At 37.0% G+C, this 12,699-nt stretch overlaps 1 protein-coding gene and 1 non-coding gene across 2 annotated transcripts in view; both read right to left on the bottom strand.

Annotated features, from left to right (window-relative positions):
- LOC103027362 (uncharacterized) overlaps positions 1–2,027 on the bottom strand; it is a 31,018-nt gene extending 28,991 nt beyond the window's left edge. The window contains exons 1-3 of the mRNA XM_049472674.1: positions 1,419–2,027; positions 691–843; positions 521–569 (exon numbers count right to left, since the gene is read on the bottom strand). Of these exons, the coding sequence (XP_049328631.1) occupies positions 521–569; positions 691–843; positions 1,419–2,027 (811 nt within the window). The remainder of the gene's footprint in view (positions 1–520; positions 570–690; positions 844–1,418) is intronic.
- A 10,090-nt stretch (positions 2,028–12,117) lies between these two features.
- trnap-agg (transfer RNA proline (anticodon AGG)) lies at positions 12,118–12,189 on the bottom strand. The gene has a single exon. It is a non-coding gene; the product is annotated as a tRNA-Pro (tRNA).
- Between the last annotated feature and the right edge of the window lie 510 nt (positions 12,190–12,699).

The raw sequence follows: 12,699 nt of genomic DNA, 5'->3' as shown, positions 1-12,699 counted from the left end.
TATTTAAACCTCAGACATTTAGTTTTGATTGCTCTTGATTGTTAAAATGAGTGGATCAACATGGCCAAATCCAAAGAGCTCTCTTGTGCCTATAGAATGTTGATAGATGCAAATAAGTCTGAGTGGTTTAATAATGTATAATAACATTTTAGAACAATTATCAATGAGTCATTGAGTCATTCCATTGACCACTGTCAGGTCGTCAGAGCAAGTTCAGATCAAAAGCATACATCAGGATGATTTAACCAGTGTCCAACAAGCCTAAAATATCATCATAGGACCAACAGGTGGCTCTTGCTAAAGATAATCTACCATCTACAGCATCTACGTTTAAAAAGAGATCAAACAAGTCTACATTTCATTGCAGTGAATGAAAAAACAAGATTTATCTGTCCACAGTACATTGTTCCAGTCTTTGTCTAGGTTTTCTTTGGCAAATTTTCGGCTTGCCTGATTTTATACAGCAAATGTTCCCTTTTCGCCCATTAATGCAGAATAAAACGGCAGCAATAGAACCTACCTTCTTTACAGAATCGTTCTGCCAAACAATCCAGCTCATTCTCAGCTCTCTGCAATGTGTGTATGCAATAAATAATAAGAACAATACAATTATTTATTCTAAAACAAATTTAGATTTTTTTTCTAACATACATTCTTACATTTTACTTGATTGACACACTGCCTGCTTACCTCAGTCCTTGCTGTAAGTTCTTTAAGGAGCTGCATTAACTGTTGCTCCATCTTGCTTTCTCCAAATGAGTTACCAGAGATTAAGCAGGATTTACCATCTTCAGGCTGCTTTGTATCAGGGACTGGATTGCCATCCTGCTGATTTTTTGGTATCTGCAAAAATACTGCTGCTAAGTTGGTTACAACATAATGAGGATTCAATCTTTACCACTAATCTTTAGACCACAGTTAAAAAAAAAAAGTTTTTTTTATTTTATTTTATTTTTTTTAAGTACACTGGTTTGATTTAAGCCTGGAGACCTGCCTTGTAGAGTTTTAACTCATCCATTCCCTAACATTAGCTTTTATAAAGCCCTTCATGAACTGTATCAGGTGTGCTGGTCCATAGAATACATCAAACTGTGTAAGAGAACATTTTACTAAAAGGAAACTTATAATAGAAAAGGCTCTACAATGTTCCTATTATTTCACAGCTTACGCGTTTACACTGTGATTTTAAGAAGTTATTAAGAACGCTAATAACAGTCAATCATAGGTCCGTAAAACTAAACTAAACGTTTTACTGACCATAGGCAGACAAAATATTAAAAATACATATATATATATAAAATGTAAATTTTAGGTTAATATTGGCAATATTAGTGGTTATCAGACTGGTCACTTAAAATCTGTAGAGCTATTATATTCTAAAAGAATTTAGTTTTAGCTTACTAAGGTGAATAACCCACCTCAACAGCAGAATCTTTACTTTTAGACAGGACAGTCTCATGTCCTTTGTGGTCCTCCATCGTACAGATAAAACATATAAAGATCTGGTCAGTTTTGCAGAAAACCTCCAGAGCTCTTTGGTGAAGCTTGCAGAGTCTCTGTTCCAGATCTCCAGTCGCCTCCACCAGTCTGTGTCTCTGCAGAGCTGCTACAGTGTAGTGCTGCTTCACGTGGGTTTCACAGTAAGATGCAGCACAGGTCAGACAGGACTTCACTGCTCTGAGCTTTCTCCCAGTGCAGAAATCACAGGACACATCTCCAGGTCCAGCGTAGCAGTGAGCAGGAAGAGCAGGACTGAAGCCGGCCAGCTGCAGTTTCTGCACCACTGTAGCCAGAGCTGAGTTTGGGTTCAGTGCAGGACGAGTTCTAAATCTCTTCCTACACTGAGGGCAGGAGTAGCTTCCTTCATGGGTTGGTTTGTTCCAGTAGGTCTGGATGCAGGTCTTACAGTAACTGTGTCCACAGGGGATGGAGACCGGCTCCTTCAGCACATCTGAACACACTGGACATCTGAAGTGGTCCTCTGTCAGCAAAGAGGCCGATAGCTCACTGTAATTAATAAAATCCATCATCAGGCAACATAATATTAAGCACAGAAAAACTAGAAAAGGAATGACAAAAAATTTGTCAGGTTTCTTCTTTATATTGGGCTTTTTAATATAAGAAATATATATAGCTAGCTCAGCGCTGTTCACCAGGGGTAAATACCGGGGCTGTGCTCAGAGTTACTGCAGCAGCAGCAGCCTGTGTCTGGGGCATAGACTGTATATAGCTGGACAGAGCATCGTCTCTTAAAAGTGAAGCCACCACAGGTCGGGCGCCCCCTGCTGTTCGGCTGCAGAAAGCTGTGTAACTCCACCCATCCCCATAGGTTTCAATGGCAAAACAGACAACATTCAATCAGGGTTTTTTCTAATATACTGTAATTCTACCTCCATTATTTAAATGCAGCAGCTAGTGTAACCTTTGCTTATATTGTCAAATTTTTATATCCCCACAGAATTCGGTTTTTAAAACGTTATTCAGCTCTATTCAAAAAAGGTGTGGTTATGGTAAAAGGTCTGCTTATGGGCGGGACCATTAACAGACCGTCAGCTCCGCTCCGCCCCGCTCTGCAGTCTGTGACCGCGAGGCAGCCCTCAGGGGCGGGGTTATTTAAATGAGTAGGCTGCTATCCACAGTCTTTCTCCCTCCTCTGGTCTCTACTGCGCAGAATCAGGTGGCAGGATCGCCAACATGGCGGAAGATTTTGGCTTCATTTTCATTGAATGAATGGGAACGGAGACACGGCTTCCATCTTTTTTTACAGTCTCTGGTCTGGGGTTATATAGCTAGCTAACAATAGCTAGCTGTTCACCAGGTAGAAATTCTGGGTCTGTGCTCAGAGTTAGCGTGGCAGCAGCAGCCTGTGTGTGGGGTTTATATAGCTAGCTAACACTAGCTAGCTCAGCGCTGTTCACCAGGGAGAAATTCCGGGGCTGTGCTCAGAGTTACTGCAGCAGCCTGTGTGCGGGGTTTATAAAGCTAGCTAATGCTAGCTATCTCAGTGCTGTTCACTGGGGAAAATACCGGGGCTGTGCTCAGAGTTACTGCAGCAGCAGCAGCCTATCGGTACATGGCCGCTGGCACCTTTGTTCAATGCATTTCACCGTGCCAGATCTCTCGACTCGCTGTGTGTGGGCATGTCTGTGACATTTTTGATATTCAAATGAAGCAACAGAAGAAAGCAATCATCAGATTAATATTTTTTTTTTTTTGTAAATCTCGCTGTAATCTATAGTTCCGCCATTTTCAGCTTCCCTTCTGTGGTTTAAAGGCGCCTGTGTGTGAGGCTTGTCTGTGTGTGAACACACAGCCTGCTATTCCCTGATTGGCAGCGCGGCAGCCAGGTTCATTTAAATAAAGTTGAGCTCTGTTGAACTTTTTAGCCAGTAGGCGGGGCTGTGTTCAATGCAACGCAACCCGGCATGCACTGCGGCGCCTCTCTACATTGAAATGAAAAGGATGCGTCGGGGCTTAAAGTGGACATGGAACACTTCAAGCATTTATTATAATTCACAAGATGTATTTTCACTCTAACAAATCTTATAAGTTTAACAGCTGTCAGTGAAACTCAATTAAAATAATAAGCAATCTAAATGTCATTTTTTAAGTAAGTGTAGCACCATCTTGTCTCAGCGCTGAAAGTGACGTCACAAGGTTGGTTCTCGAACTGACAAACTATGAGCCTACACTAGTTCCTCAATGGATAATAAAAGCCAAACCAAGAATCGCTGCAAAGGAGCCCACTTTTGTATTGCCCCTGAGTGTAGTAATACTGGATGTAGTAAAATGTTATTGGTGAAGAATGAGAAAATATTTCACTTTCATATCTTGTCTCTTAAGCAGACAGCTGTTTTTCGGTGGTGGCTAGCGGGGCTGAAGCAGAGAGACCCCCAAAACGTCTCTCTCTAAGAAAAGCATGGATGCAATGTTTAGATTTGACAACACAAAAATATGTTTTTTTTAAATAACTTGGATGTAAAAAAAAATGAAAGAAATAGTATAATTAAAGCGAAAGTCTGTTCGTTTGTCAGTGTGCTCTTTCACAAACTTCAACAATGTCCTGTTGTCCAACATGTCCTGCCACAGACACCCTGCTTTGTACTTTGTAACCCTTTCCAGCTTTATATAAATTAATTTTTTTGATCACACATCTTCTGAAAGCTGTTTTTGTGAGGCATTGCTCATACTCATGTATCATTCTTGTGTCGAGCAAAATAAAAAAGGTGGAGTGGTGTTTATCAAAGAAGCTCTAGTCCACACCTCCAAACTATATGCCAACACTTGACACTTGAGCTTTTTTGAGGCCATTTACACACCATTGTTCACAAACTTTTTCCACTAGAACTATGAAGTTACAATGGTTGTTCTCAATGAATACTTAAATGTGATTGTATATTATTTGTGTAATTATATTAGGAACATTATATTTGTCAATACCATATATCACAGATCTACCCATAGATCACATCTTACGACAAATCTATGCAAAAAACATGAAATTCCACTGTAGTGCCACTGTATATTATGGTAGATTTATGACACATCATGACATCTCAAATACTAGAGTTTGAATGAGTACAAACTTGCTTCACTTCAAACTTTGTGTTTCTTTTGTCTTGCAATTGGTGAATGAGCTATTGAGGGCTGAGGATCCCCTTCTGATGTCTCCACTGTATTCAGGGTCTTTAGGATCCTCTTTCAGAGGCTATGCATGTGATGTAAGTAAGTAAAACATACTTTTTTTTATTTGTAATAAAATATTTTCGTGCAGGAGTTTGAGGTTTTGATCTGAAAGGTATATAAATACCCATGTTTGAATTTGATGGGTTGATCCATTGAACGGTCAGATGCATCAGATGCACATGTTGGAGCTGGGGATGCTGCTTCTAGCTTCATTCTGTGGGTTAGATTTTATAATTAAGAAACCTCAACATGAAACTAAAAATTGTAGAATTCACTTGATCTGAAAAGTATATAAATACCCATGTTTGAATTTGATGGGTCGATCCATTGAACGGTCAGATGCATCAGATGCACATGTTGGAGCTGGGGATGCTGCTTCTAGCTTCATTCTGTGGGTTAGATTTTATAATAAAAAAAACTCAACATGAAACTAAAAATTGTAGAATTCACTTGATCTGAAAGGTATATATCATTCAGAGGGGATTATATCGGACTGTAGCCTGCTCCTAACCCCGGATAGCACTGCTAAAGTAGCATTAGCATTACCAGCTAACTGCGCTAGCTATTTCCCCATTCAGAGTGGAGTATATCGGACTGTAGCCTGCTCCTAACCCCGGATAGCACTGCTGAAGTAACATTAGCATTACCTGCTACCGCATGCTATATCCTCGTTCAGAGGGGAGTATTATCGGCCTGTAGCTTGCTTCTAACCCCTAGCTAGCACTGTTGGAGCGGCTAGTCGATAATGCTAATGCTCTAGCCTTAGTGCTGGAGAAATTCAGGAATCTAAGCTTACTGTAAGTAAACAAAGGCGCTTTGCTCACCAAAATAAATAGTTTTCAGGAGAGAAATCTGTGTAGATTAACACCCAGCACTTATTTGTCTTTAAAAGAAAGCCTTTTTTATTAGTTTTGTTTACTTAGCTTAGCTTTACATAGCTACCCACCACCTCCACACAGCGGCGAGACCTGCTGAATTAAAAGTTCCTTGTAGCGTCTCTTAAAATGCGCCTTATAATACGTTGCGCCTTATAGTGCGAAAAATGCAGTATAAGGTATTCAATGCAATTTCTTCATACGAATGTGCAGAATCTACAGAACAAGCTACAACATCGGTGGGAAAATACAGAACTTGTATGCCTCCATCATTCGCAACCATATCTAATTTTTGTACCCAGACCAGAGGCGCCCAGCAGAGTACTAGACCCTCTTTTATATTGTACAGTTTCCCCCCATTAAACTTATTCTCTGATACTGCAATTGCTTACATATATTATTATCACAATCATACATACAAAGTTCATTCCATTAAAAAAAAGGAAAAAAAAAAACACAAAACAATGAATGTGGAATTATACAATGCATTTAGCTTGTGGTTGCAAGTGTAAACACAACAACTAAAAAAACAACTAAAACAATCCACATTAAATGAAAATATGGAAATATATCCATATAAATGAACATTTAAACGCACCTTTTGGACTCAATGGAACGTTCCATTGAATGGTCAGATGCACATGTTGTAGCTGGAGATGCGGTTTCTAGCTTACTCCTGTGACAAAAAGTAAAATTCAGTAAAAATACAACCTGGACAAACATATAAAACACATTTTAATGCATTCATTACTTTTGCCTTAAATTAGACTTAAAAAATATAACGGTTATATTATTCATTTTAAATTATGTTTTTAATAAAGTATGAAAACAAAATGGATGCAATGTTTAGATTTGACAACACAATTTTTTTTTTTAAATAACTTTTAAAGAATGAAAAAAAAATAGTATAATTAAAGCGAAAGTCTGTTCGTTTGTCAGTGTGCTCTTTCACAAACTTCAACAATGTCCTGTTGTCCAACATGTCCTGCCACAGACACCCTGCTTTGTACTTTGTAACCCTTTCCAGCTTTATATAAATTAATTTTTTTGATCACACATCTTCTGAAAGCTGTTTTTGTGAGGCATTGCTCATACACGTGTATCATTCTTGTGTCGAGCAAAATAAAAAAGTGTGAGTGGTGTTTATCAAAGAAGCTCTAGCCCAAATCTTATGACAAATCTATGCAAAAAACATGAAATTCCACTGTAGTGCCACTGTATATTATGGTAGATTGATGACACCATCTCAAATACTAGAGTCTGAATGAGTACAAACTTGCTTCACTTCTAACTTTGTGTTTCTTTTGTCTTGCAATTGGTGAATGAGCTATTGAGGGCTGAGGATCCCCTTCTGATGTCTCCACTGTATTCAGGGTCTTTAGGATCCTCTTTCAGAGGCTATGCATGTGATGTAAGTAAAGACGTGTTATATAGCCAGAAAACCTCCTGCAAATCCTTCCAGACACCACTGTTTTTAGAATGGTTACATTAATTAACAATTCGTACTACAGAAAATACAACCTAAGCATTAACTGATACCAGTTGAGATATTATTACATTACAAAATAATTCAACTAATGTCTCAATTCATTATTATTTACAACATTCTTTCAGTCATGTTTGATAATGTCTGAACTAGTGTCAATTAATAATTAGTTGAGATATTACTAAACTTTGTAACAATGCTTATTACTGTCGTAATTACTGTTATTTGTGTTATTTGTAAATTGTTAACAAAACAATATACAGAGCAATGACTAATCATTTTTATGTGAAATTGCAGTGTTTAATGTACACAAAGTGAAACTGTGGCACAATTAATAAAAAAAATCACTTTTTTTAATTTGCAAAAAAAATATTTTCGTGCTGGAGTTTGAGGTTTTGATCTGAAAAGTATATAAATACCCATGTTTGAATTTGATGGGTCGATCCATTGAACGGTCAGATGCATCAGATGCACACGTTGGAGCTGGGGATGCTGCTTCTAGCTTCATTCTGTGGAAGAGTTTTTACACATTAAAAAGCTCCACATGAAATTTACAGCACATACAGAGGTTTAGGGGTGTTGAGCACATGTCGAACCCAGACACACCACCCTTTCTCAATTAAAAAACATGGACTGTAAATAATTTTGAAAAGAGTTCCCCGAAGGGGTGAGTGTGTCAGAAGACATATAATCATTAGATTAAAATCAAAAACACATACTATTATGTATGGGGGACATGTGTGATACTATTTTAAACATCTTTTCAGCAGACAAGGAGATAAAACATTCATGCCCTAAAGATGAATGAATCCAAAAGTCACCCATATGGACACAAGAAAGAGAAAGCCATCAATCAGACATGCTGGAAGGCAGAGATCTTTAAAAACTACGATTACCTGAGCTGAGTGTTGCAATGCTTAATTGTTTGCATATTATTGTTTGGCGCCGGATTATTTTCTTTTGGTCTGAAGCCCTCCACACACATACAGACACACACACACACACACACACACACACACATAACTAAATATTTTACCTGCTCTTCATTTTATTCTCAAATTAGTCCACAATTGTATTAGCCCAGTCCTGTGTAGAAAGCAACATAAAAAAAGAAACATGTCAAAGTTTAGTTACAGAAAAGAGAAGCAGACAAAAGAGTGTCCAGTGAGAGTGATGTATGCAACATTTTTATCACAAAACAAAATCTGTATCCAAGAAACCAAACTTTTGTAAATAAGTCCAACCATTATGGCTTTTAGAAAAAAGTGTTTTGGGGATGGGTGGGTAGTGCACTATAGGACTCTGTGGCACGGCCTAAGCTTAATCCCTTAATGGAATTTTCCCTTTATATTACTTTTATATTTATACTATAAGTAGTTTTACAAGTTTTAAGTTTTAAAGTACTTTTACACTTTTACTTAAAGAGTAAGAAGCTTGAGTTGATACTTCAACTTATACAGACGTATTTTTAACACTAGTATCTATATTTCTACCTACAGAGTAAAAAAATTAAATACTTCTGACACCTTTGTCTGTGTTTATCAGTAAATGTATAATATAGAACATTTTAACTCTGTATAAACACAGCACAGTCCACACAGGAGAACAGCCATTTTACTGTTGTGCCATTTTGTTCCTTCCAACCAGGAACTGGGTAGAGTTCACAATAACAACAAAGAATATTTTGAAACAAATCTGTGGATTATTTGTTATTTATTTGATATTTTCCCAATTGAACTAGTATCTAATGGAGAGACAGAGACATAATCTGCCTTTATTCACTTAGTAAAACGCTACAGAAAGGCTGTTTAAAAGTGTTTTTACTCACCTCGCGCTCACGCGTACCTACAGATACATTCTCTTTCGTTCTTGGCTGACAGCGCCGCCCCTCTCACGAGCACACCAGCGCGAGGCTGAGCTTCTGATAGAGACGCCGCTTCACCGGCAGGGGGCTCTGCTGAGTCAGTTTTCACCATTATTAAGTGTGATCATGGTGAAGGGCTCAGCAGTGAAGCTCTTTTTACAGCACTCTTTAAATAATATTTCTCAAAAAATATATAATAATAATTAATGTAATGTTCTAAACTGTATGCATATGTACAATAATCACTGAACAATTCTAACAAACAACTATGCCATTTTTAATGTGACTCACCAAGAAGCTACAGTTTATGCTTCAACTCAGCCCTGAGCAGTATGATTGCCGGTTGTTTGCTCTATTCGTTTTTCAGGCTTGTTGGACTTCATGAGGCCCTGCGCAGTCTGCATTTTTTTTTGTTCGATTTGCGTCTGCGCCTTCACCACAGGACAAATAAATAATCAAATTGCCAGCGCAAAACTGTATTACCTAGCAACACTAGCTTTAGTACAATTTCTTATTTTTCTTTTAATATCTACGTTATTTAAACGTGTTTAAAAGTTTTGAAAAGGTTTTAATTAGTTTTAAACTGTAAATATTATTAAACTAGTTCATATTATTTAATTTACAGCCTCAAAACTGATTTCTGTTACATTTTAGGGGGACTTTTATTTTTACAGGAAATCGTTTTGGACTTCTGCCAAGTGTTGCCAGAATCACAATGCTCTTCAGGCTTTAAAGGCAGTTCTTGCAGTTGCTGTTTTTGAGCTGCTTGAGCAGATAGACGCCCTGGATCTCTCTTTTACTAAATAATGCACATTATAATAATATGGTGATAATCTTTGTGTCATTCTTTATTTTATTCTTTATTTAAAAATTTTCTCTCTAAATTCTTTGTAAAACTGTTGCTTTGTTGATTTAAAAACTGCAAACAAGAATGTTTTTATTATTATTATTATTATTATTATTATTATTATTATTATTATTATTATTTATAAAAGAAGAAAATTCAGACCTAAATTATATATATTATTAACATATATTAATATACGTTAGAGTAGTTAGAAACCGGTTACTCCTTTCTGATTCACGAGTTGCCCTATCCTGCTTTAGGACCGCCTACCTTATTAACATACAAATGCAGAAATACAGAAATAAAATAATTTTTTTTTAAATTAATTTATATGTGGATTTATTTATTCATGCCTATGTAATTTTTCGTTTAACTGAACAGGGGTAATTGAATTGTTTTCAATATGTAACACGGAGGACGAGGCCGGATGCAAATTCAAGTTGGTTTTATTTGACATAATAAGATAAACAAATAACTAGGATAAAAAAAAAATAAACGCTAAGACTATAAAACAAAGACTATAAAACAAATTACTAAACCAGGTCAAAACAAACAAATAAACTATCAAAGAAACAAACACTATTAAGAAACCAAAACTGAACTCTGTAGACAAAAACACAGATTAACATCCAGACACAGTTGAACAGGACGGCATCAAACAAATAGCAGGACAAAGAACAAAGGAGCATGGGGTATTTATACACAGGCACACACTAGGGACACCTGTGGAGGTAATGAGGGGGCGGAGTTACAAATGAGACACCGAAATGGCTCCCTACTCCCTCATTAGTGTTGCGCTATGTAGGGAGATACTAATAAGTTCACTAATTAGTGGTAAAACAGGAGTGAATTCGGACATTAACTCATCATTATCATGCGCCAGCACCGGTCGCATAAACACACACAGGTGACTCACTGAACTGAGCTCTAAATTAAAGTTAGTGAAGCTCTGAGCTGATCATGAAGTTATTTATCTGCTTGTTATATTTACGCTGTTTAAAAGATGATCCTGACATTACTGAACTACATGAAGAAACTCTTAAAAATAGCAGCGTACACCGGCTCGCACTGTTGCCAGATTGGGTGGTTTCATGCCAAATGTCGAGTTGTGTCAGAAATTGTCAGGAGGAAACGCTGTGATTTGACAGGTGAACAAAACTACCAAGTGTAAAGAGTTTGGAAATTTAACTCGGCGGTGTTGTAGTTAGATATCTAACCCGCAAGAGTCCTGCTGATGGAAATTTGAAGTTGTGTTTATGTTTGTGATTAAATGTGAGTAAGTTATTTTTTTTCTTTCATTGCTTGCGAGGTTGTTTTTATATACTGTTTTTACGTTTTTGTTTCGTGTGTCCAATGATACAAGGAACAAAACACAATACAAATATGCAGATATACTCATTTAAATATCATTTTTTGTAATCAGTGATATTTAAGATATTTATGATATTTTAGTTAAGATCATGTTGGAATAAACCCTGTAATATTGTTAATATGACGAATATCAGCTGTTTGGGTGTTTTCTCAGTAAATGTGTGGATCTGAAACACGTTTTACCCAGTGAATTGGTTTTATCTGGTTTTATCTGCAACCCTGGTGGCTCGCTGTCCGCTCCGTTTCTTCGGCTGTCTGTTGCTTAGTAGCGAGAACCGCAATGCATTAAGCAGCGAAGTTTACTATAAATCATGATGCATTATAGGAGTTTTTAGTGCCCTCAAAATCACGTTCGAACCCCCCCCCCCCTTAAGATTCGGACACTCAAAGAAAAATGGCTGACATACTCAATAGTGCCCTAACTAGTAAATAGGGAGCCATTTCGGTCACAGCCAAGGTGTTAACACTAATGACTAGGGCAGGGCTAGGGCGGGGCTAGGGTGGAGACTGGACCATAACAAAACAATGCCATATGCTCAAAAGCACATGACTGGGAACACAAGACAGGAAAACAGGGCAGGAGCACAGAAAACCAAAAGAGGGAAAAACACAGGACAGACACAGGCTAATGTGTGACACAATACATCTTGAATAATAAAAAGGCAGTCATTAAAAGAAATTACTAAATTTGTTTTATTTCCTAAATAATTAGTTGTAACCCTGTTATCAATAAACATTGTGTGTCTTCTGTTTTCAAAAAAGACACTTGACTGGATTATTGGACTTTAAAGCTCTGTACACACATAAAGGATTTCTGAATTTAAATATGGTTAGACCTTCCTTATTGTTATTTATAAAGATAAATATCGGAAATGCACGTCGTCCTGTGTCTCAAAAACACTATAAACACTATCAGCTTCAGTTTGTTCCGCTGGCTGTTTAATAAAATAACATGATTCATTCTAACTTAAACATATAAAAAAATGCAGGGCTCGTCCGGGATTTGAACCCGAGACCTCTCGCACCCTAAGCGAGAATCATACCCCTAGACCAACGAGCCGGACGGACAGCGTTGAGCTGCAGTAACACCACAATACTGGAGCTGAACTAACGCACAGGATACTTCTATGATAAATGGATCATATACACAACTGATATATTAAGATACACTTTAAATACACCACCCACTCAGCTCAACCAATCAGCATTTAGAAAAAAACAACCACAATTAAAAAATAGCTGTTTAAATGCGTTTAATTACCATTACAGACTGGAACTGCAGGCTTATATGCCTGTAAAGGTTTTTTTTTTTTTACTAGTGCTGTCAGTCGATTAAAAAATGAATCGATTAATCACAATTACGTGCACCTTTTCTTCTTCTTAAGTTTTTAATAATGAATATTTAAATCTAAATAAAATCAACAGTCTTAAATGGCAAAATGAAACCTTATTTATTTATTTATTTATTTATTTTTTATAAAGTAGGCAAATGCATATCGTTTTCAATGAAATTAATATCGCATTGAATTTCAACAATAAAAAAATATTTAATATGGTGCAATTTTAACTA

Source organism: Astyanax mexicanus, chromosome 25 (assembly GCF_023375975.1).
Source record: "Astyanax mexicanus isolate ESR-SI-001 chromosome 25, AstMex3_surface, whole genome shotgun sequence".
Taxonomy (NCBI): Eukaryota; Metazoa; Chordata; class Actinopteri; order Characiformes; family Acestrorhamphidae; genus Astyanax; species Astyanax mexicanus.
This window is presented reverse-complemented; position numbering and strand designations above follow the sequence as displayed.